General features: G+C 43.9%; 2 protein-coding genes across 3 annotated transcripts; one reads left to right on the plus strand and one right to left on the minus strand.

Annotated features, from left to right (window-relative positions):
• Positions 1-1,066: 1,066 nt before the first annotated feature.
• Positions 1,067-18,489, plus strand: E2F5 (E2F transcription factor 5). 2 transcript variants are annotated; one of them, XM_074577366.1, is made up of 9 exons: positions 1,067-1,226; positions 9,371-9,480; positions 10,166-10,327; positions 11,575-11,618; positions 13,049-13,113; positions 14,781-15,048; positions 15,743-15,943; positions 16,368-16,412; positions 17,759-18,489. In XM_074577366.1, the coding sequence occupies exons 3-9, from the start codon at positions 10,305-10,307 to the stop codon at positions 17,866-17,868; spliced, it is 756 nt and encodes a 251-aa protein (XP_074433467.1). In that variant the 5' UTR covers positions 1,067-1,226; positions 9,371-9,480; positions 10,166-10,304; the 3' UTR covers positions 17,869-18,489. The 2 variants fall into 2 exon arrangements, with proteins under 2 accessions (XP_074433467.1, XP_074433466.1); XM_074577365.1 differs by lacking the exon at positions 1,067-1,226 and adding an exon at positions 3,098-3,327.
• RBIS (ribosomal biogenesis factor) lies at positions 18,447-23,575 on the minus strand. Its single transcript, XM_074577367.1, has 3 exons — positions 23,417-23,575; positions 19,712-19,828; positions 18,447-18,613 (listed from the first exon to the last, which is right to left on the minus strand). Exons 1-3 carry the CDS (start codon positions 23,534-23,536, stop codon positions 18,545-18,547), a joined length of 306 nt encoding a protein of 101 aa, XP_074433468.1. The 5' UTR covers positions 23,537-23,575; the 3' UTR covers positions 18,447-18,544.
• Positions 23,576-23,786: the final 211 nt, after the last annotated feature.

A 23,786-nucleotide genomic window follows, 5' to 3' on the forward strand; every position in this document is an offset into this window, starting at 1 on the left:
AAAAAAACATCTATATATGAAAAGCATCATGTGTTTTATAAGAGAAAAGAAGGTAGAATCAAAGGCCCAAAGGCAAGAGCTTGAAGCTTTCCTTCACTGGGGTAGAGATTCTTGCAATGAGAGATCAAGAATTTACCTGAAAATGTTTAATCTGCCATGACTCCTGCAACTTTGAGTGGCTTTTTTGGCAGCATAGTTTGGTTCTCTGCAGCAATAGGCTTCCTACGAGGCTTTTGAAAAATAGGAGACAATAAGCTAACAGCTTCTTACTTAAGCCAATCGTAAGCTTTATGTTAATATGATTGTTTTACTTCTTTCACGATGGAGACTTTACCATCTCCACTGCGCAAAGCATTTATTTCATTTGCCTGTTCTTAGAAGATCCTAAACTGTCACTGTACTAAACTGTACTCTGAAGGGTTTAATGCTGCAGTAGCAATACCAGTTACTTGGTGTTGCACCAGGTGGAGCTATTTCTTCCCACCTCGCAGTAGCTGAAGCAGAGTCCTGTTACTCCAGTGACAAGAGAAGCTGCTAAGCTGAATTTAATGTCGGGTTATTCAGAATGCAGACTTACGTACGCCGATATGGTGTAACTAACTGTATATGCATTTCTGCACCCAGCAGCCCAATAAAAGCACCAGTGCTAGTAAAAAGCCCCTGGCCTTTGGCTAACTCTGCAAGGCCTCTTGGTCTCGTTACCAACTTATGAGAACTTGCTCTGTGAACCAGAGCTTGATACCAGCTACCTCTTGTTAAGAGGCACAGCTTACGTGGGGGCTGTAACAAAGGCCTTGAAAGCAGAGGCCACAGCACCAAAAACAACTCACTGATGGTCAGTGACTGCTCTTTGACAAAGCACAACCTTGAGAGCTGGGAACAGACTGCTTTTGTTTTAAGAAAGGAAGCAGCAGTGAAGCAAAATAACAAAACAGGCACCTGGAGTGGCCTGGGAAAAGCAACACCCTCGCCCTGCTTCGCGCAGTAACATTATCTGAGGGTGGAGGTCTGGGAATGGTCTAGAGATTGCACGGTCTTATAAAAGGGTAAGATCCCAAATCTGTGCGAGGGCGCAGAGAGCAGATACCTGCTCCAGCTCTGCCTCCCTGCGTCCAGAGTTCCTGCACCCAGCCCCGCAGACCACCGAGGACTGGAGCCATCAGCGCTAACGAGGAGGTATCTGCTCCGTGGTGCCGTGTACTCCCAGCTAAGGGGGGAGAGAGCTGGTAAGCACTGACTGCCTCAAATCACGGCTAACAGTTGATAGCATGTAAAAACTAGTACCTAGTAGCAAGGTGTAATCTAATTAGCACAATTAGATTAATGAATGTCAGTCTAATAAATTCTGCTGTAAAGTTTAAAATTAGCCTAATTTATTGGCCTACCAGCAGCCCAGTGATCTCTTGATTCCCTGATACAAATTAACAATGTTACCTAAATGCAGAAGAAAATGACTTCTCATTTTTACCTCCTGCTCTACACACTCCTGCTTTTTCAGAAGCCATGTGAGGTGAGGAAAGACCGGGGAAGCTGTTCTACAGCTTTTACACAGCTGTCACTTGGGCAGAAAGGCTGCAGCACTTCAGAGTGATTTTCTGTCATGCTTATTAAGTGTTTCCTTGGGCGCTTCTTTTTTCTTTGCTTATTATTTGACAAAGCTGCCCCTTGGGGTGAAGTAACTGAATACCTCGAATGCACCAGGAAGGTGAGAAAAACTTAACTCTTACCCTGATTCAATTTATTAATATCGGCTCAGTGTTTTTCCTCCAAAATTTTCATTCTGAAACTCTTTTCTGATTTTGTCATAGGGAATTGTTACTGGGTTTTACTGCAAATTCTTTTCGTTCCTTGCTCTTGGCTCAGAAATCTGTATTACAGTACTTGGGTACATACACGTGTTAGTAGTGTTTCGACCGTTTGTTTTTCTTGTGGCTAATTCTGTCTTTGGCATCACTTCCCTCTTTATGCTTGTATGTCTTCCTTTTTTAATAGATACTTAAATGATGGGAAATAGCCTCAAAATTTTAAAATAATAAAAATATAGTGTAGGCCAAAGCTGTGCCAGATTTACCTACTCACAAGAAAAAAAAATTTCAGCCCAAGATTACTGAAAGGTGCAAGATAACTGAATGCATAAAATAAGAATCTAAACAAAATGTGAACTCTGATCTTGTCGGGTGCAAGGCATATTTGTTCTCTTGCATTAATTATAACAACTTAAACCCGATTCTGTTATTAGATTCTGCTTTGTTTTCATTTCCAGACAAGACAATGGATCTATTTAAATCAATATTGAATGTATAGTCAGTTAGGAAACTCCTCTGTTACCCAAGACCAGGAGGAATGTGATTCAAGGACCAGAGGGAGTGCACACCTGTTTGCTCCTATATATACATATATTGCCCTGAATGTGCTATGTCCAAAAAAGGTACAGCTCCTGTGAGGCACAGCACATTTGGTGCGATGTCCCTCCATAACGTGCTCCACTGCCTCACGCGATGGGGTATCTGAGGTTCTTTTCCCACCAGCATTTCTTTCTTGAAGTGCATCTCTTCAAGTCTTACGCTGTATGGACTTCAAAAGCTTCTCTACTTTTGTTTGAGGGAAGAGGCGTACCTGGATGGCGGTTAAGGCCGAGCCTGCTCGGACACCAGCGCAAGGGACGGGGTAAGCACCCCCAACTCTCAGCGCCTCTCGCTGGAACATCAGCGCGTCCCGGGCCCTGCCTCAGGCGAGGCGAGAACACAGTTTATCGTTAATCTGCCTGGTTTTGCGCCGAATGCAAACGGCGAAGCGGGCGGCGGGGAGCCGCCGTGCGGAGGCGAGGCAGGGTCGCGGGGTCCCCTCCCGAGTCGGGCTCCAGGCCTGCGCCGCCCGCCCTGGGGACGCCCGAGCGACAGCCCGGCTGTGCCGCTGCCAGCCGTGTGTAACTCCCCTCCCGCGGGGCCTGGGAGGGCCGGACCCGCCACCTGTCCCCTGGCGGCCGCCCCGCGGGGCGGGCCCGGCCCGCTCCCCACCGGCAGCCCCTCGCCCCCCGCCGCCCAAACATGCCGGTCTCCAGGCAACGGCGGCGGCGTCACTTCCTGCGGCACCGCCCCTCCCGCCGCAGCCCTGGGCCCCGGGGCTGCGTTCCGGGCTCGGGCCGTTGCGCGGCGGTCGCCACACGTGGCGCGGCGGGGCGGCCCCGCTGGCGGCATGGCCGCGGCGGCCGAGGCGGTGGGCGGCGGCGGCGGGAGCAGCCGCCACGAGAAGAGCCTGGGGCTGCTGACCACCAAGTTCGTGTCGCTGCTGCAGGAGGCCAAGGACGGCGTGCTGGACCTCAAAGCGGTGCGAGGGCGGGGCGGGGCGGGGCGGCGGCGGCGCCATGGCGGCGGCCTGACCGCCGCCGGCGGGGGGGGCGACACGGAGCCCGCGGCACCCCCGGGGCCTCGCCGGCACCCACGGCCCCGCCACGGGGCCCGGCCGCTGCCTGGGGACGGCTGTCAGCCGCCGCGGACGGCTAGAATACGCGTTCCGGCTCTTTTTTTTAAGAGTTTAAAATGGTTACCGGGCATAAAATGTAGCTCACTGGGGTTTGGTTCGTTTCTGGTTGGGTTTTTTTGGGTTTTTTTTCTATTTATTTTTCACTCTCCTGTGCCGCCTCAGCGCACGGGCCGTGATTTAAAAATGTTTCTCGCCCGTCGCCCCTCGATGCCCTTTCAGCAAAGGGAAAACGATGTTGAAAAACACACCGTCGCCTTTTTAGTACATTATATATATAATCTAAAAGATGCTCAATTGGTAGGGTGGGCGGCGAATGGTCGTCACCCGTTTCTGTGGCCTGTGAGCGGCGAAGGCATTGGGGCTTCCCCGGTGAAGCCCTGGGACGAGCCCCCACCTTGGGCCAGGTCTTTGTGCCGCTGGGTCGCCCTGTAACAGGAGGGACCCTTGACAAGGTGTCCCACGTTCCCTGGAGCATCCTGCCCCGCCGGCCAAGGGGCCAGGGCTCTGCTCGGCTGTCGGGGTGTGCAGCAAATTGAGGCAAAAAGGATATTTTGCCTGGCAGGTTCAGGTCCTCGGTGAGGTGCTGAGGAGTTAAGGAAAGTGCAGTAAGAGACTGGCTTGGCTCTTTGGTTACTTGAAGTCCTTTCCGGTAAACTGACCTTATTTGTTGACTATTCTTATTAATGGGCTCCACGAGGTGACGGGTGTTCTCCAAGCTTTTTTTTGTGTGTGTATCCCTGTTCAGAGAGCAAGCACTTCAGTGATGTTACTGTGGCTAGTGAAACTTCAGGGGGAACTGGGAGGGACGCTGATAGGTTTTATATTCCTCTTTTAGTTGTGCTGTGGTCTCGACAAGCTGATTAACTTCTCAGTATTTAACTGCCTCTTTCTTTAGTACAACGGAACTAATCAGTCCGCATCTCAGAGATTGTTGTGCAGCTTACTTTCTTACCTGTCATGTGCCGCGAGTTGTTCCAGGTTGGTTTGAGAAGCAAAACAGAACCAATTTGTAAGACATCAGGCCAAAAAGCTTAGCTTAAAGAGCCAAAGGGGATGGATTCGAACAATGAAGTTGGGCTCTGTAGAGGGAAGGGATGATGTTTTTCATTCCCTTTTGTGAGGAAGGTATCCGCTCAGAGGGAATGGAAGGATTGATAGCCAGGGAAAAGTAAGTGGGCATTGCAACAAGTTGTAGACATTTCTGCTCAACGCCTTTATTGGAGACTGGTTTCTGAATTTCAGGGTACCATTTGTTGGAAGTAAATACTAACTGAAGTGAGTAAATTGTTGGTACTTTCATAAACAGTGAGTCAGAACATACATTTCTGTAACCAGTGTTTCTCACAAATAAGCCACATATCCAAGGAAAGATGAAAACCAGCATGCACGTTCGTTATGTCGGTGTGCTCAGGGAACTGAAGAACCAGGGCAGTCTTGAAACGGAACAGAGCCTTCCAAGAAATGATTCATGCGGTGAACATCTTCAGATGTCTCCCTGCGGCAGGTATTGACCGTCTGATGTTGTGCTGCTGATTATTATTTCTGTAGCAAAACCAAGCAGTGCACTATGAAGAAAATACCATTTGGAAACATTAAGTGTACTTCTGGCTTTGTGATTTAGCAATTGAGGGTGAAAAGCTTTTCTATAGGACATCTGGTGATTTTTTGATACATCTGTAATTATAGTCAAACGGTCCATAAGAGGATACTTTGGGACATGTGTGCTGACCCATCAGGAAGCAGTAGTGATGCATCATCCTACGTGTGGCCACTGTTCCTCGCTTTAGGAGCAGGGAGCCCCGCAAGGTCTGTATGCGGAACTGTATTTGGAAATGTTTTAGTGCTGGATGCTTCTCTGCTAACATCTGACGGCTCATGGGAGTGGAAGTGAGGATTTTCTTTGCTTGGAATTTGACTTCTGCAGTGCTTACTTTAAAATCAAACAGCTATTCTCCAGTAATTGTGTAACTGTCCCTGAAAAACCCTATACAAACAAATCTAGTTAAGGAAATAAGCTTAAAACATTAAGGGGTGAGATGGAAGGGAAAGAAAACAAAGTTCATATATGCAGCAACCCGTGAATTGCAGGGAAGAGAGAAAAGGAGCAAGGTGAGTGAATAAGAGATAAGCCACCTGAAATGACACCCCAAAACGTTGTGTATTCTTTCTCTTCAGCAGCATGCTATTGCTTTTGCCTTGATTTCTAAACGGGCTTGGTTTATAGCAAAATGCTGCCCCTGCTATATTCAAGGTTAAGTAGTGTTTCTGATCATCAGTGCAAAACATCGGGTACTCTAAAATCTACTTGTTTGCTACTACCTGTAGAAATGTATTGATCAGGAACAAATAACAACTGCCTTACACTTGCCCTATTCCACAGAGGAAGAAAAAGCCTATCTATTAAATTTTACATTCCCTTAACTTTTATGCGTGCAGTGGTATTCAGTACTTTGACGTACAGGTTGCCAAACACAGCGTTCAGTTTAAAACTCCCATCAAAATGTTGACAGTCCTCTTGGGGAGAAGAAGGCGTCATCTGTTATGGGGACGGGCTGGAAGATGCAGGACCTCTTTCCTTTGACACACGGAGAGAAGCAGGTGTTGCTGGCCCTTCAGCTTTGTTAAGCTTCTCAGTAATGACTCTGCGGCCGTGCTCTAGCAAATTCCTCTGCTCTTCAGTGCTACTGCAGGGAATGTGCAGCTGATAATTCCCGCTGCCTTTTGTCAGCTCCCAGGGAGCAAAGAAGTTGTGTGAGAATGCACCCAAACTCTCGATTATCCTTTTTCTGGTTGGTTTTTTGGTTTGGGTTTTGTTTTTTTTTAATTTCTGGGCAGGGTTTTGTGTGTGTGTGTGTGTCTGCATGCCTGCAGCTGAAACTGTGCTGAACAGCACATTTTCTGTATTCCAGAAGCTGCACAATCTGAATGCAAGCAGAACTGAAGCACTACACTTAGGTGTTTTTCTTCCAGTTCAGAACCTGTCTATGAGACACTTACATAGTGCTTGTCTTGCATACACATATATTCAAAGTATGAGGAGATATAGAAGGAGTGAATAGAGTGCAGCAGCTTTACATTAAAAAAATGTATGAAGGAACTAAAAATACAAATGATTCAGAGGGAGAAATGTGGAAGTTAGTCCAAACATCTTACCAGGGCCATTGTGGTAGATGCCCCTTTCTTGTGCTGCCGAGATCTGCTTCAACAGTTTGACATAGGCTGAGAAACAATGAGTTTTAAAAGTGTTTTTGACAACAGGAGATTTGTTTGAAAGTCTCATGAGGCTTTTTTAATTATTGAAATCATTAGTGCATGGTTTGTGTGGAGGAACTGAATGCCTGAACTTAATTTCTGAGCCCTGCGTCTACCAGAAGGTGTTACATTGGTGGCTGCTGGAGAGTTGGGGAGGAGTTTTTCAATTGGTTTTCAAAATATCTGTGAAACACGCCATACAATTTTCAGACGATAATTAGGTAATAAGACCAGTACCAGAAGGTTAGTTAATGTCTGGGTTAAACTTTCCAGACTGGCCCCAGTTTGATTTCACTGTTGTAATTTTTGTTTTAAGTAGTTGGACTACTTTGCAGTTATGATTGAATTATATACAGTGCTAGTCAAGCCAAATGGATATGTAACTGTGTCCTTCATTTTTTTCTGTCCCTAACCTGGGGTTCTGGCACCCTTTTTGCAGCAGCAGTGAATCTCCACTGCTGGTGTTAGTGGGAGCTCTGCTTTGGGCATACGAAATGCAATAGAATTTAGAGTACTGACACCACTCCAACTTTGAAACATCTGAAATCAGGCACTTGGTGATGTTTTTTTTTTAGTCTTAAACCTTGGTTGAAAATGCATTAAGATTAGTAAATCATTTATATATTTCACAGACAGGCATTTTGGAAAAATCTCATAAGGTAATGAAATCTGTCTCCAGAGCAGTTTCTTCATCATTCAAACCATGAGCGGTAGACTAAGCCCTAGGTCCGTGTGTTGAGCAATGGGAAAAAAGCAGAAACTAATTGATCAGAATGGCAGCTGATTAAGCGTGTGCTGTCCCTTCCTTGCACTGAATAATGTAGAGAGCTTGTAGAAATTGTGCCTCTGAAGACTCTGAGATATGCAGGGTGTTGGTTAAACATTGCGCAGGCGGCATCAATTTTGTCAGTTCCTAGATTTTGAAGGCTTCTCTTGCAGAAATAGCAGGTTGAGACAGCAGGTGCATACCTGCTGATACAAGTGATTAAAGAGCCTGTTCCCTTGGAGAGAACTAAAGCATGTGCTTTATATGTATTTGTGTGTATTTTGTTTTGTTAGATAGGAAAAGATTTTAACAGGCTGCTACAGAAGACCATACAAAAGATAAATGTTGATAACAGTATCAGTAGAAACACTGGTTAGTAGGTACATCACTGTCAAGGAGAAAGAGCAGTGTTTATACTTCATGGCTGTGAGAGTATTTTTTTTAATCTGCATTCTTTCATTTTTTCCTTTAATTTTACTTCACGAGCAAAACATTCACCAGTGTGAATTGGACTACTAAGCCTTAGTAATTAACTTTTTAATAGGAAAGTGTGATTTCTTTGGAAGACTAGTGAGTTTGTTTATGCTTCAGAAAATACTGTAAAAGGACTTCTATGGACTTTGCTAAAAAATGGATTTGGTTTTCCTTCCTATTTGTGGTTGTCTCCGGTTGTACTCTTCATATAGGCTACTTTACTAAAAGCATTAATTTAATAGATTGTTGGACAAACTGAAATAAACCATTATGTGCCTATACTGGAAATTAGTTGGCTTTATGCATTAGTTCAAATTTGGGACGCAGAAGTCTTTGCTAGCTATCCCTCTCTTTATTTTTCTTCCTTTTTTTTAATTTATTTTATTTTAATCAGTTGAATACATATAATCCCTTGTAATCATTGTATATGAGTGTCCTGAGTAGTTACAGCATCAGACTCCTCTTTGCTTTCTCCCCTTTTTGCTAGTATTCTTTGGACTTGAGCCGCCTTACAGCATCAAAGAGATGAGCCTGTGGAAGGCATGACTAGCTCAAGTTTGCTTATTTTATCTTAAGTCTTTGCATCAGGTGCATAGAAGTCACCATGGTGGGAGTTACGGCATGAAGCAGGCTGTTTCCTCTGCCTGACACTCTGCTTTGCTTTGAGTGAAGAGCTGTGACAGCTCTCAGACACAGGGCCTAGCTGGCTGTAAGGTAAAAGTGATAGCGTGGCAGCGGCGAGCATCCCTACGAGCCGTGCCAGGGTCCCGGTGGCTGTGAAACGGCTGTTGGTACTCAGCGTGACAGACTGAGCCAGCCCAGGTGCGCTGCCAGGTGGGTTCGTGCAGTGAAACCGTAGAGGACCATGCTGGCTTGAAGTATCACAGCTCTCCTTCCGCCGCTCTGTGAAATTACAGCCCTGTCGCTTCGTGTCCCGGCACAGTTTAATCCACACACAGACTGCAATACCTCGAGCGTCAGCGGCAGGGATGATAAACTTAATGTCGCTGGCTTCAGAGGCTTGTTCCACCACTGCAGGGTGTTGCTGTCTGCCTTCCCTACTTTTTCCCTACCTTCCAAAAAGAGCATTGCAAGCTCCTGCGTGCAGTTGAATAGCGGATGCTCCAAATGCCGAACACGGTCTTTGCAACACGTGTGGATTCTCCTCTCCAACAAGGGTAGGCCTGCTGGCCTTCAGAGAAGCGGCTCCTCTCAGCACGCTTTGTAGCGCTACGTGCAGGTGCTGAGCTTTTTGAATTCATGATTCTGGCTCTTGAAGAGCCGAACCTTCTCCCTTCAGCATGACGTTATTTGTCATTTTTCCAAGGGAATGGCTTAACTGCATTTTGCCCTCAAGATGGAGGTTGCTGATACTCCTTGTTCTTCTCTTGACAGGCTGCCGATACCCTTGCTGTGAGGCAGAAGAGGAGGATCTATGATATCACCAATGTTTTGGAGGGGATTGATCTCATCGAGAAGAAGTCAAAAAACAGCATTCAGTGGAAGTAAGCCTTGTTAGTTGTGCAAATTTTCACGTGCTTGAGAGCAAAAAAATTGCCTTTTTCCAGTTCTCCTGACTAGATGTGACACTGTAATGTGACGCGTATCAGTGAGCAATGTGACGTTTTACACAGTAAATCACAGGTTTACGCAGAATCACAGTAAAGTTGCAAATGAACTTTATCTGCCTTCCCTTTAACTTGCGTCTTTGATACATAAAATCAAGTTTAAAGCATACAGGAGGGAAACTCAGAAAACTTGTACTGCTACTTTATAACTAGTGCTTGTAGTTGAAAAATTTACTCTAGCTGAATCTGGGAAGGGCATTGGGACACAGGCTCTCCACCTACCTACCCTCGCGTAGTCCATGCCTATTTTCTCTTGGGTCGCTGAAGGTGGAAGCCCAAGCTGAAAGTTAGAGGGGGAGGAGAAAGGGCCTGCAAAGGAGCTCCAATGAAGAAAAAGCTACATTCCAAAAGAAAATAGGTAAAGGATAATTCGAAATTTGATTTGAAGTTAAGAATTTTCATTTTTCTGTTAAAACACTGCTGGGAGGGTAAACGCTTATTTCCTTTGTGTTGAACATTGGTAGATTTTCAAAATGTTGAAAGTGGTCTTAAGAAATTAACTTCATGTGTTTGCGTCAGATTTTCACTACTTGTGTTTTCATGAACCTTATGCCTTTTTAAGAGGAGTAGGTGCTGGCTGCAATACAAAAGAAGTCATAGACAGGCTGAGGTATCTGGAAGCTGAAATTGAAGATCTAGAGCTAAAAGAAAAGGAATTGGATCAGCAAAAACTGTGGCTTCAGCAAAGTATCAAGAACGTCATGGATGATTCTACAAACCACCAATATCCTTTTAAATGAATTGTGTGCATCTTGGAACTAGAATTAAAGCAACAGTTAAAAGTGTAGGTAATGGGTAAAGCACAATGTAGTCCATTTTATACAGAAGCAAGGAAAGGCAAGTATTTTTTTCTGGTTTTGTTTCAAAAAGAAAGAAAATGTAGATCTTATTGGCGTTACTTTTAAACCTCTGTGACTGTATGATTGTTAACCTGAAAATAATTTAGCACATGTACATATAGATATATGGCAGTCATTTTTAAGCCCGTGGTGTAATCCTGATGTTTTACTTTAAATTAATTGTATTACTTCCCAGCACTTAAATTTATACTTCCTCAGCAGTGCTTTACATGAATCTTTTTTTGTGTTGCTTCCTTCTCCTGAAAAAATTTAGCTGTCACTCACAGGATAAATTGAGTTGACAGTGTCCTGAAGCTCGTTGGGTTTGGAACTGGAAAAATATCCTGTGTGTAAATACTCCATGAGCAGAGAGTTCCTGCTACATTACTTGTAACCATGTGTTTCGCTGGCTTGCAAGATATTGAGCAAAATAGATATCTGAGATTCGGAGCAGAAAAGTGCCCTTATTATGTATAGTACCAATGATAAGTACTTAAAAATTGCCTGCAGTTGCTCTACAGAAGCTTCCTGTAAAATGCATTTTGTAGAAAGGAGATTGAAGTTAGACATTAGGAGAAGCTGTCCCTTGGGAGAGCTAGCACTGGAATTGACCCCCCAGGGAGGTGGTGGAATATCCATCACTGGAGGTTTTCCAGAAGAGGGGAAGCAAATGTCTCTCTGGAATGTCTTAACAGTTGATCCTACCTTGAGGCAGGGGAATGGGATGGCAGATGAACTCTCAAGTCCCCTCTGGCAATATTTTTGTGTGATTCTGGGAAGTTCTGATAACGTACTTGAATTCTATAGTGTCAAGTTAGCGAGGTAAATGGTATTCTTCAAAACAAGATTTTACATGTTCTCCTTTTTTAGAATAATCTCTTCTCATTCAAGCTGTGCAACTTTTTTCTTTTTTTATTTTCTTCACAGAAATAGATATTTTTTATTCTTTAAAAGACAGAACTCTGCTATTGTTAACTAGCCATTCTGAAAGCCAAAAATCATGCCTTGATTACACCTCTGAGTAACAGCAATAAGTTTATAGTTTAGGATCAGTTTGGACAAGCTTCTTTTAAAGGGCAACAAATACCAGTTTCATGTTGCTTTAAGAAAAACGTTCCTTGACATAAGTTACATTTTCATATGTCACCCATGAAGATATCTGCAACTGCTTCAATGGTAAGTTGCTGCTAGGCTGTATTTCTTCAAGTGTGGGATTTTCTGATCTTCCTCTTGAGAACTAACTTGCTAACTAACCTGCTTTTTCCCCGTAAGTATTTTGAATTTAGAAGTATTCAGTAGTGATCAGTAGTAAGTAGACGTCTCTCGTGATGTTCATTACTAGCAAGTTCTGGCATTTTCTAGTGGTAGTCACAGATTGTACGGAACAGAAGCTCAGCTGTTTTCTGAGTACTGTTTTTGGATGTCTCTCTGTATTCACCCTTAGCAGCAGCTCGCCTCAGGCTGTTAATGGAACCAGGGACAGGGCATGTTGGTCCAACCCACCAGAAAGACCTGGCAGGTCCAAATTTCCTAAAATTTTCTGGTGACAGCCGCAGCCAGAGGGAGCTCCTGGTGGTGTATTATAAATGGGGCCAGCTAAAGTTCAAAGACGGGGCATTGGTACTAAATCAAAAGGATTTCTTCTGTACAGGAGGCTTGAAGAAATTGCCAAGAATTGCTGGCAGAAGTTACTTCCCTTGATATCCTTTCCTGATCCTGGGGCACCCAAGGGGAGTGGCTGGCTCAAAACCATCTCTTCTTTTCCACAAGGGAAGGTTGTGTTTGGTTTTGAATAAAAGTGCAAAATTAGACAACTACTGCAGAGTTTAGAAAACAGGAGCTGTTACTAAAGAGAGACATTACAAAATGTGGAAACACCTAGTATGCCAGTCACATAATACTTCATGTAAGTGTCTCTTAGGAGGCAGAGAAAGAAAAGCATTATTCCAAGGTATGGACAAAGGGGAAATGGTGTGCAGGTAGCTGAGTGACCTGCAGTGTGCGGCAGGTTGTGCCAGTGCTGTTGACGTAATTGTGATCTCCTGACTTTAACCGATACGTTTTAGTGCACATAATCCACAGGTGAGTTTGATAGTCGGCTGTGACATCCCAGTTGTATGTGCTGCAGAAGCTGTGAGCTTAGACACTGGGAAGTGCTGGTACTGAAGACAATCGTGAAGACCTTTTCTTCCTTCTCCTGTTAAATCTCTCTGTCCTACCACCATTTTTCAAAGCCATAAAGTGAGCTGGACCTGAGAGCTGGTTTAGCTGGAACTAGTTAAACACTTTCACCTCACGTTATGTATACAACTAGGAGATCCGGGGGCACTAACAAACAGGTAGAGGAGGTGGAAAATACTGCATTGCTACAAGAAAAGGTTCTTGCAACTATGGTCTAAGTATTGGAATTCTGTGATTTATATTATGGGATATACTTGGATCTTACAGGGAATATGCGTGTCCCACCGCAAGTTTATTTATGCTAGAATTACGCAGTGTTTTAAGTGGCCTTAGGGAATTACTATATCTCATTTGAGTGGATATCATGCAAGACTTAAGAAAAATATGCACACTTAACACTTTCTCAAAAATTGCTATTTAACCAGGAGACACGCTTCTAGCAATTCAAGCACCTTGTGGTACACAGTTAGAAGTACCTATACCCGAAATGGTATGTACTGGTTTCTTGTTTACCTAAGTGTTCTAGAGGGACAGTGGAAAAGAAAAGCTGCATTAGAGGAGAGGATTTCTCTCTAGCTATGTGTGAGAGGGGAAAAAACATTAAAAATTGAGATGCTGTCAGTTGAGAATGGAGAGGACGGGTGGGAAAAAATGTATTTGGATACCTGGATAGCCTAATGGTAACTTTGTCTTCTATATATAGTGGGTTTCTTTGCCCTCTCTTCCCTCTTGCTATTAAATGTTGCAGCTTTCCAAATTAAGCATAATTGTCATGAATTCCCTTGACAACTTGTTAGCAGCAACTTTTATGTGTCAAATTTCTCTCTATTGTATTGCTAAATCAGATCTCTTACAAAAAAGCCTTTTAGATTTAGTTGTAGGAATAGTTTAGATTTAGTTTATGTTTAATAACATGGTACTAGACTGGGTAGAGAAACACAGACTGCTGTCTGGCTATAGCCAGAAGGCTTAAACAGGCAGGATTAAAGTAGGAGGCCAAGTTACTTACCTCTGTCCATCTTTAATTTGTTTTTTGTTGCAGTGCTCTGTTTTAAATAGGGCTTACATAGTTGTGGGAGAGCTTTGTATGAAGCATGATAGCCGCTATGCTTGTAGAAGGGTGAAATTCACCTGAGAAGTTTCACAAGCTATTTTTAGTGAGGCTAAACACAGTCTAATATCATGAGAGCATCCAAAGCTAGAACCATGAAGCCGATCCCAGTGATACTATTTGTCCGTCTCTGCTGAAAACAGTGCAGGCAATGGTAAGGTTCTCTGCGGGACCAAAGTTAGCAGCTGTGATGTTGGGGTGTTTTTGACTTTTTGTCAAGGACTAAAACAGCTGATCTTAGTCTTCATCACCAACTTCAACTTGGATGTTTTTGTTTCGGTTCCCTTCCCCCGAGGCTCCTTTCCCACTTTTTTCGTCCTCATTTTTTCTAGAGCATACTTGTTGAAAGCCTGTTCACTAAATTAGCCATTGCAGAGTCAGCGGTCTCACCGAGACTGTGCTAGAGGAAGCTGGTCCTAGCTGTATTGCTTAAATAACTAAAAGGCCTGGCAAATCAGCTAAGGAACTTTTTCTACTAATTCATGATCCTGTGTTCACTCAGTCTGGGTGAGATATTCAGCTGTTTTAGGATGCTTGGGTCCTAACCAGGATCATTCTGAAGCTCCGTTTAAAAGGAAGAGATTTAAATGTACAGAAATCATTATTTATCATTGCTGTTATTGATAAGATGCAGTCCTGCTGTAAGTCTTGTGTAACTTGAATTCAAGATTTAGTTAAGTAGTTAAGCACTTTGAAGAACTGTATATTTGTGTATTCTGTAACTGTGTTCTGTTCAGGTAAATACATTAGAGGTTTGCAATCTGTTGTGTTCTTTTGTTTGGGTTTTTTTTTTAATTAGATCACATGTATTAGTTTTAATTCATTTGTTTTCCTGAGTATGATTTGATAAGTTTGTGCCAATTCTCACCTATTACTACTGATCTAACTAGATGAACGCTGTATTTATCCTCTGCATCAGTCTGAGAATTCTATTCAAACATCTGGATTACTTTCTGGGGGAAATGACTCTATGCAGTTACTGTTACATTTTGTAAAGTTCCGAGTTCTCAAGGAACGGTAACTTTCATAATACACCCCCTTTACAGGGACAGAATGGACAGAAGAAATACCAGATCAATCTTAAAAGTAGTTCAGGACCTATCCATGTGCTGCTTATAAATAAAGAGTCAAACTCCTCCAAGCCCATGGTGTTTCCAGTTCCTCCACCCGATGACCTTGCACAGCCCCCGACTCAACCTGCAGCTCCAGCGACTCCCCTTAAACCTGCCACAGCTCCTCAAAACCCACCAGAGCAGCATGACCTGAACCAAGGACAAGAGTTACCGCAAACATCAGTTGCGGACACGCCATCAGGTGGGGCCAGGTTTTTTCCTCCCTCAGAGGGGTGAGGGAGGAAGGGAAACTGGAGGGAAAGAAGAAACTGATAGAGAAGGTGGTCGATAAAGGAAAAATTAAGAATTTCCATAGCGTAGCAGCTGTCTGTTAAGAAACTACCCCAAGGGCTTACTGACAGCTCTCAGGAGGCTACAGAGAAGCCTCTTCCTCTTCTGAATGGTGAAACGGATTCTTCCCTTGTAGCTTATCATCTTATACCAAACAGGTTTTGGATGTGATCCTCTTAATTATTCTGAGGTGCTTCTCCAGAATGCAGTACAGAACGAAATTGCCAGCCTCTGAAGGATTTTATGATTTGAACATGTACCTTTTAATGAGACAGGTAATTGTCCTGGTTTGAGGCAGGACAGAGGCACCAGTTCCAGATTTTGTGCCACAAGGCCTTCTTCCACATAGCCACAGAGAGAGACTGCCTGAATAGCAGGTATTTTTTTTTTCATAATAATAGTAGGGTAATATGAAAATACTTAAGAAAATGCTGTCACTGTTGCAGACTTCATTTCTGAGAGGTCTTGAATAAATTGTGCCTGTGACTTTGGAAGGGGGAGACTCCTGTCGCCTCATCCCAAGTTCTCCTCGAAAGACAGAGCCAGGTGCAGCCTTTTGTGTTCCCTTTTACCGTAACAAACTTTACAACTTTCTGTCTTTGTAGACGGCAGCGTGCAGCAGGACAGCGCAACCCCAGCAGCTCCTTACTCCAGCCTCCCGGAGTCGGTGTTGTACCCCAGCCTTTCAGGAGATGTCGCCCAAGCTACAGCTAGCTCCAGTGACTACCAGGGCTTGCTGCCCCTGGATGTTAACTGTATCCTCAAGCCAAACTCGTTCGACATAGCAAAGATGGAGGAGCCCGCAGGTAGGAAGCAGCAGTTACTGTTTAAATGTTTTTATTAGTTTCCTGAGCCCTTGTTTGTGACCAAGCTACTGATGAGTTACGCAGAGGGAAAGAGGCACGCTCTCCCCACAGAGGAAATGGCAGGCCTTTGCTCATCTAATGAAGCCGCTCAGCCACCTGAGTAGCAAACTCGCATTGAGCAAAATACATTTTTCTGCCACCAAATAAGGTTCGTATTTTACACGGCTCTAGGGTATAAGGGATCAGTGGGAGAAATATATCGGGAAAAACTGAGGGATACAAAGACGAATATCCTTTACGTGTACGTGGCGTGCTATCTCCACAGCTCCGACACTGCACGAGCCATGCTGTACTTTGCAATTCGGTGTTTTAATGCAGAGAATGTGTGTTGACTTCCATAAACACATGCTCCTGTCTTTCACAGGAAATATCAGTGGAGATATTATTGATGAGCTCATGTCTTCTGACGGTAAGTATTTAGCATCTTTACTTTTCTAATAATCACAAGTAGCAGCGTGGGTTTGCGTGAACAGCACTCTTGGTAGGTGTCTGTTAAATCCGATGCCAAGAGTCAGTATGAAACTATTTCTTTCCCCTGTACTGCCCTCCTCTACCTTTGTCATTCTTGTCTTTGCTCCCCTTTCCATTCCCTGCAACAGTTTTATTTAACAATCAAAATATTAAAGCCTTAATCCAGCAAGCACTTACATGCATGAGTAACCCACCAGTCCTTAATTCAGGAACAAAGAAAGAACAGCCTGATGACTAGAGTGCTGCCTTAAAAAAAAAAATAAGAAGAAAATGTGGTTTAATTCTGTTCTGCCTCAGGTTTCCTGCAGAAGCTTTGAGTAAACATTTCAGATCATATTTACATGCCTGCACGCAGACTGATCCATGGCCAGCTGTGGTACACTATCAGAACAGTCAAATGTCACCCGTTTCTGTTCTTGCACCTTGGTGGCCCCGAGTGCAGAACTGAACCGCAGCTTGTAAATTCACATGCTCCCTGCTCCATCTTGCTACGGTGCCAGGCGAAGAGGTGAACTCAGCTGGCGTTGTTCCCCTTGCCCTGTAAATATGCTGCCTCTGCTCATATCTGCCCTTCAAGCAGACAACCTCGGGGCTCCTCCAGAAATAACCATGTAATTATAAGCTCTGAGGGGCAAGATGGGATTATGTGACCGTGCCAATACACGGCTAAAATGGAAATGGTCTCCACGTTTAAAGCAGGTACAGCACGCCCAGCTCATCTGCACCAGGTTAGTGTTCCTGAGGGTGCAGCATGAGCACTGAGCCTGCTCTTGTGTTCCTTTCCCAAAGATGGCTTCAAGTCCATGTTTGAAACGCAGCGCACAGAGAAACTGCTAGCCTCCATTTTTCATCTGTAAAACAGGGATAACTGGTAAATTCCTTACTTAAAACTATGACTATTTGAAGGCTGATACATGCAATACTGTAACAAGACAAAGGAATACAAATATAAATGATGGCTTTCTGATAAAAGTTTCAAAGCTGCTCAGGAGCTCCTTTGCTGCAGAAGGAGAAATTAAGTCGCTATTCCACAGCTATCACTCCATTCCAGCACGTTCACTTAAAATACTAAGCAAAAAAACGTAGATGTGTCACTTACTGCCTTAGTTTGAAGGCAATAGGGGTATTCACAGTGTGTATTCTTGCATGCTTGTCAGATTATCAAGACTGTTTTAATTATTAAAACTAACCCTGATACTTGTGATGACAAACATACAGGATTATGAGAGAGGGCTGATGTTCCAGAAGTGTTTTAATTTAAACTAAACTATTCCTACTTTACAGTTTTTCCTCTCTTACGACTCTCTCCTACTCCCGGAGATGACTACAACTTTAACCTGGATGATAATGAAGGAGTCTGTGATCTCTTTGATGTGCAGATACTAAATTATTAGATATTGTGTCAACCGGACTACTTATCTACCTCTAACTATAACATTCTAGACTTCTTCATAACCTAAGTATTTGAATAATGAATGTATAACTTCTTAGTTCACTGACTCTGGGAGTATATTTCCTTTTGCTTCCTTTAACTACTTCACAAAACAAATTCAACAACCAGAAAAAAGGGCTTTTATCAAAAGTTCTGGCACGTTTTTTCACCTGATTGTCCTCTGTGTAATCTATTTGGAGGTTTTTTTTAGTAAGAAAAGTGAAAATGCTTTATAGCCTTTTCATCATTTAAAAAAAAATGATCAGGCTTCTTGCTCACGGTTAACAGCGTTTTCTTTGAAGCTTTACTGCCAAGAAGCTTTCTATTTTTTTTTAACCTTTGAATCAATTTTGAAGCTTTCACTGCCAACTGAAAAGTGAAGGATATCAACTTGAGTTATGCTAAACTGTTTCAGTGAACCAATTTTGTGAAGTGCCTTCTGTTTTAGCACTTTAAGTTTCTCACACTGACTTCTGACATTCCACTTTCCTAGATGATAGGAAAGGTCTGTTTGTAGTTTGTATTAAAGTGTGCCAATACTTGTATATTAACAAGATTTTTTTAATAAAATTGTACAAACAAAGCCATCAGTATTTTTGATCTTCATTTCTTGCAATCCCTTCATTGTCCATTATACACTACAATTGAGCTAATAGGCTTGTGGCAGCATCCACGTTTGCTGGTTTCTCTTCCAGATGTGTGGAAACCTGAAAGAAATGAGTTACAGTTTAAAGTAGAAAGCAGTATCTCTTTACTCTGCTTGAAAAAAAACCCTAATAAATATCTGTCATCTATAGAAGAGTAGTTTGTCTTTGTATATTTAATTTAGACTAATTTTGCAGTCATAACTCAATGATTTGGGGGATTACAAAAATCACTAAACGTGACAGATAAGCAGCCAATACTTTATGCTGCAGAAGAAAGACAAAGCATCATGCGAGTAATGTTTCATTTTTCCCTCAGCCTCTCCTTAAGGTATTTGACACTTGTTCTGGTGCTCCCAGACATACAGAAACTTGATCACCCCAGGCGCAGTAAATAAAACTCAACTCATGTCCATCTCTCCCAACTCCCTCTACTTCCCCCAACGGTCAGGATGGATTTATCTGTACTTTGTCCCAGCCCGCTGCTTTCTCTCTCCCCCAAACTGTGCCCAGTATATCAGGAGGAGCATAAAGAGCTTATACGGAGGAGCTTGTCTGCAATTAAATTCTGTGAATTATTTCTTGCTCAAGACTGCATGTAGCCCCGTTTAATAAACTAGACAAAGGAAGACGAGTGAAACAGTGTCTTGAACTCTTAAGCGCTACAGGCAAGAGCTCCAGTACAGAGACTGCTGTTTCAGATGTTGGTACTTCTGAAGAGGCAATATGAAGCCTTAGGAATTGGGAACAGAAAGAGGCAGAGCTGTTTGGTTCAAAGCACTATCAGGTGCTTCAGGTGGGGAACAGCAAGGTTCACCCTTACTTTCTGTGTCTATTCATGTTGAGCATAAGTCTCAAATCAAGGGACTGGAGCTGGAATTAACTTTTAAAAAAAATAAATAGAACATAATTTAAAAATATGTTTTGGAAGCATGCTTCAGCTTGGCTGTCCACCCTCTTCTCTCTTGACTTAGTAGTTATATAGCGCTTGAATATGCTAACCAGATTTCAACATTACCACACAACTGAAATTAATAAAGCTGGATTTAAAGCTTTAAAGCAACTGCATGAATTGCCTGCAGTCTTAGAGCCAGAATATAATGCTTTGAACATGCATTTTCCTTTCATTTACCTCCTCAAATTTTTACAAAGGGAAATTACCTCATGACTCTTCTGAGGTTCTGCTGCAGCGCTTTTTGATAGCTGCTGTACTTCTTTCTGAACTTCAGCAAATGCTTTATTTATTGCACTAACTTTCTCAGCATTTCTAATGTTTATCTGGGCAGGGGAAAAAAACACACACATTAGTATTTTTAACTGAAATTCCATTGGCATGTGAAATTGCACCATTTTTGTACAGCTATTATACAGCCAGTGTTATATGCATATCTTCCAAAATTGCTTTTTAGTAGGTATGTTTTTAAACTTGAGTTTATATGTTACTTAATTATATCATCTAGTCATGTACTACTAATGTTCTAATAAACTGGAAATTATGAAAGCAATTAAACTTGTACTATTGGAATGGGAGCCCAGAAACTGAACACAGAGAAAACAAAAGCCAGGCTGTGGACAGGCCCCGCTGTGTCACCCTCAGCTTCTCTTAGCTGGAGTGGAGTTCCAGGAAAGGCTCCTTCCTTCATTTGTAAATGATCTTACCATTTTGAATTTCTTCCAGTAGCTTGCCTTTCAGCATCACACCTTGCATCCCTGCTTGTTCACACTGTAGGTCTGGCCAACAACGTCTATCAAATTTTGCTATGGTATTTAAAGAAACATCTGTGGCTGTATCAGACCAGGAAGTGTATCTGGTCCCTGGACACCGCAGCCTCACTTACTAGCCCAAGTCTGCCTTCATAAGCTATTTCAGCAATGATGCTTGCTTTCAAAGGAGAAGAGCTAAGACATAGATGTGTGCTGTGCTCTGGGGACAATAATCTGTCATAGAGGAGCAGGGTGGATGCATGGGGCCATCAACTCTTTCACCACTGCAGCAAATTAAAATTCAGCTGATCTCAGCCCTAGCACCTGTTGCTTGTGAAGCACCACATTTGGAAGAGGATTGTAGCCAGATAATGGCCTATTACGTTGCAAATATTCCAGAAGCACACTCGTACTTCTTCAGGCAACCCCAAATTTCAGGATACCTACTGCTGTTCCAAAGGCTACCCCTGTAATTCACCTCTCAGCAATTTACATAAGCAGAAGCAAAACGTGAACTGTTACACGTATTCATTTTGCTCTCAAAGCCTCCATAACTTCGCAGTGTGTGTACATTAACAATAATTCCATTTATTCTGAGTGAGTGACCGAGAGAACCAGTAGTAAGAAAGCAGTGGCAAGAGGCTGATAAAAAAAGCCTATTCAGATTAGCAGTTCAATTCATAATAACCTGGATGGTGACTCCAGAAACACGGACTCAGCTCCTAGCTCAAATCAGAGCGGATGAGACAGTGTGCAATGCAATTTACAAAGAGCTCAGGTTTCCCATCGGAGCTTGTTACCATTTTCCAGCTTCACAGGGGTGCTGAAAGGATCCAGTCAGTTTTAATACCTGATATCCTCAGCTACTCTGGCAGGAGTCCTCCATAAAAAGAGGCTCTGTACCTAGCATGCGTATCTATATCAGAAGTTGTTTGAATAGTTATAATGAGCTTTTATCTATTAGAGAATAAACCTATTTTAATGATTTTTTTTATCATTTTCCTATACTGCTTAATGATAAGTAAATCCCCAAAGGCTTAATGAATTAAAGAATACGGCTTCAAACACACAGAATAAAATTTTACTCCTAATAAGCTACTGAATATGTTTTTAAACCTGTTTCTCCCTTTATTATACAGAACCCTCTAGACTAAGTGGAGATGTGACGCCAGCAATATGAAATTGTTTTGGGGCTCCCTGTTTATTTCCAAATTTATTTTTGTTACATTCCTGTCTGTCTACCAGATGAACTTGTCAAGTGGCTTTAGCTTCCAGGAGAAATCTGAAAGGGCCTTTTTTCAGAGCTGCTATTTAACTCTGTTTGCCCAGCGGACTGCAACTAAATCTAATGGGAACAATACGCCACTAACTTTCTGCTTTTATTATCAGATGCTCTTCTAGACTCTCAGCAGATCACACAGCTCAGGCTGGAGGCAGGGTTTAAGAAGACACCGTAAAATGACTTGCCGCTACCAAAAGGAGAACTCTTGCTTAGATACCCCCATCCCTCTTCCCCTGCATCGCTCCCCGCCACACGACCCACTCTCTTCCTCCTCTGGGCTGTGGTGCTCTCCAGACACAAAACCGGCAGAATATTATTTTTGCTCATTTACTTTTCCATTGCTTTAGAAGGGTCTGTGGTGCATCCCAGCCCATCTAAGGTGTTAGAAGAGGGAAAAGAGGAATTAAGAGTAAAACAGAAGGCAGGGTGTGCTCTTAGATCTGTTCAGTGCATCTGACTGACACAGTTTTACTTGACAGCTGAGACAAATAAACAGCTTCTAGATCAGAAAAGGCTCCATCCTTTCTTCCTCCAAAAAAAGTTTCTCTTTACATTCATTCATAATTAAGTTTGTTGAACGCATCAACCCAACAGAAAAAAAATGCAAAACACATTTTTAATTGCTTTTGCTGCTGATTTAGCAAGTTGAATGACCTAGTATGTGATGAGTTCCTGGGCCAGCATCAAGGCGAGCTGTGGGAACACAGCCCGGAGCCTGGTAAGGGGAGCTGAGGCCGGGAAGATGATGGAAAGAAGCAGGACTTCCCCTCACAGTGGGCACACATCTGTGCCCAGTGCTTTGGATCCAGCCATTTTGTTAAACCGTACCCTGAATTACACCATCGGTGATGCTGCAAGCGTTGCCTAGAAAAATGTAAGCTCATTAAACAACTAATGTCTTTTGCACCCCACTCCCCAGGACATACAGAGTTGCTACCCTGTACTCGGCACTGGTGAGGCCCCACCTTGAGTACTGTGGGGCCCCTCACTACAAGAAAGACAGTGAGGTGCTGGAGCGTGTCCAGAGAAGGGCAACGAAGCTGGTGAGGGGTCTGGAGCACAAGTCTTATGAGGAGCAGCTGAGGGAACTGGGGTTGTTCAGCCTGGAGAAAAGGAGACTGAGGGGAGACTTTATCGCTCTTTACAGCTACCAGAAAGGAGGTTGTAGCAAGGTGGGTGTCAGTCTCTTCCCCCGAGTAACAGACGATAGGACAAGAGGAAATGGCCTCAAGTTGCTCGAGGGAATGTTTAGATTGGATATTAAGAAAAATTTCTTCATTAAAAAAATTGGAACAGGCTGCCCAGGGAAGTGGTGGAATCGTCATCCCTGCAGCTGTTTAAATGACGGGTAGATGTGGTGCTGAGGGACATGTTTTAGTGATGGTTTTTGTCAGTGTTAGGTTAATGGTGGGACTCAATGATCTAAAAGGTCCCTTCCAACCCTTCCAACCAATTCTATAATTCTGTTCCATTGGGTATTTTCTAAATGTGTCCCCCTCAAGCAGAACAGCTTTAAGTCTCATGTGGTGGATGCTTGCAGATCAGCCAAATAAACGTTTTGTGCCTCTCTTTTTGAAGATGACGACATCAACATATAAACCAAATTTTCAGGTGGAAATCATCTACTTCGCGATCTCGTACCCAGAAGAATGCTGTCCGTAAAACCGCTGTACCCAGTCCCTCGCTCACTAGCGCTTCCCCCGCCCCGCAGAAGCGGCCCAAGAGAAAGAAAGGCCGCACCAGCCCGGCCCGCCGCCCCGGCGTGGGGCCTACGGGCGACGCGGCCGGGCTGCGGCCTTCCCCGCACCGGGGAAGCCACAGCGCCACTCTCCGGGCCAGCCACACCCCGCCCGGCGACCCCCCGCCCCGGCGCCGCTCACCTGCTTCAGCCCGGAGGTGACGGGCCGCGCCTTCCCCTTGGCCTTGGCCTTGACGGCGCCGCTGCGGGCGATGCTGAAGACACTCGCTGCCTTCGCCGACCGCGACCGGCTCTTCCCCATGGCGGCGGCGGCGGCGACTGACGTCACACCCGCGCGCCGGAGAGGTCTCCAATCCCCCCCGGCTCTGTCGTCGGGCGGCGGGGCCGCGCGCGGCCGGCAGGGGGCGCTGCGCCCCCCGGCAGCGGGAGGGGACACGGCGGGGGGGCGGGGGACGGGGGGCGGGATATGGATGATAAAATCAGCCCAGACCCAAACTTTGCAGTCTTCAAGTGCAAGTTCTTCCGTCGGTGCGTCATTATTGTGTAATAGC

The sequence above is a fragment of the Larus michahellis genome, chromosome 2 (assembly GCF_964199755.1).
Source record: "Larus michahellis chromosome 2, bLarMic1.1, whole genome shotgun sequence".
Lineage (NCBI taxonomy): Eukaryota > Metazoa > Chordata > Aves > Charadriiformes > Laridae > Larus > Larus michahellis.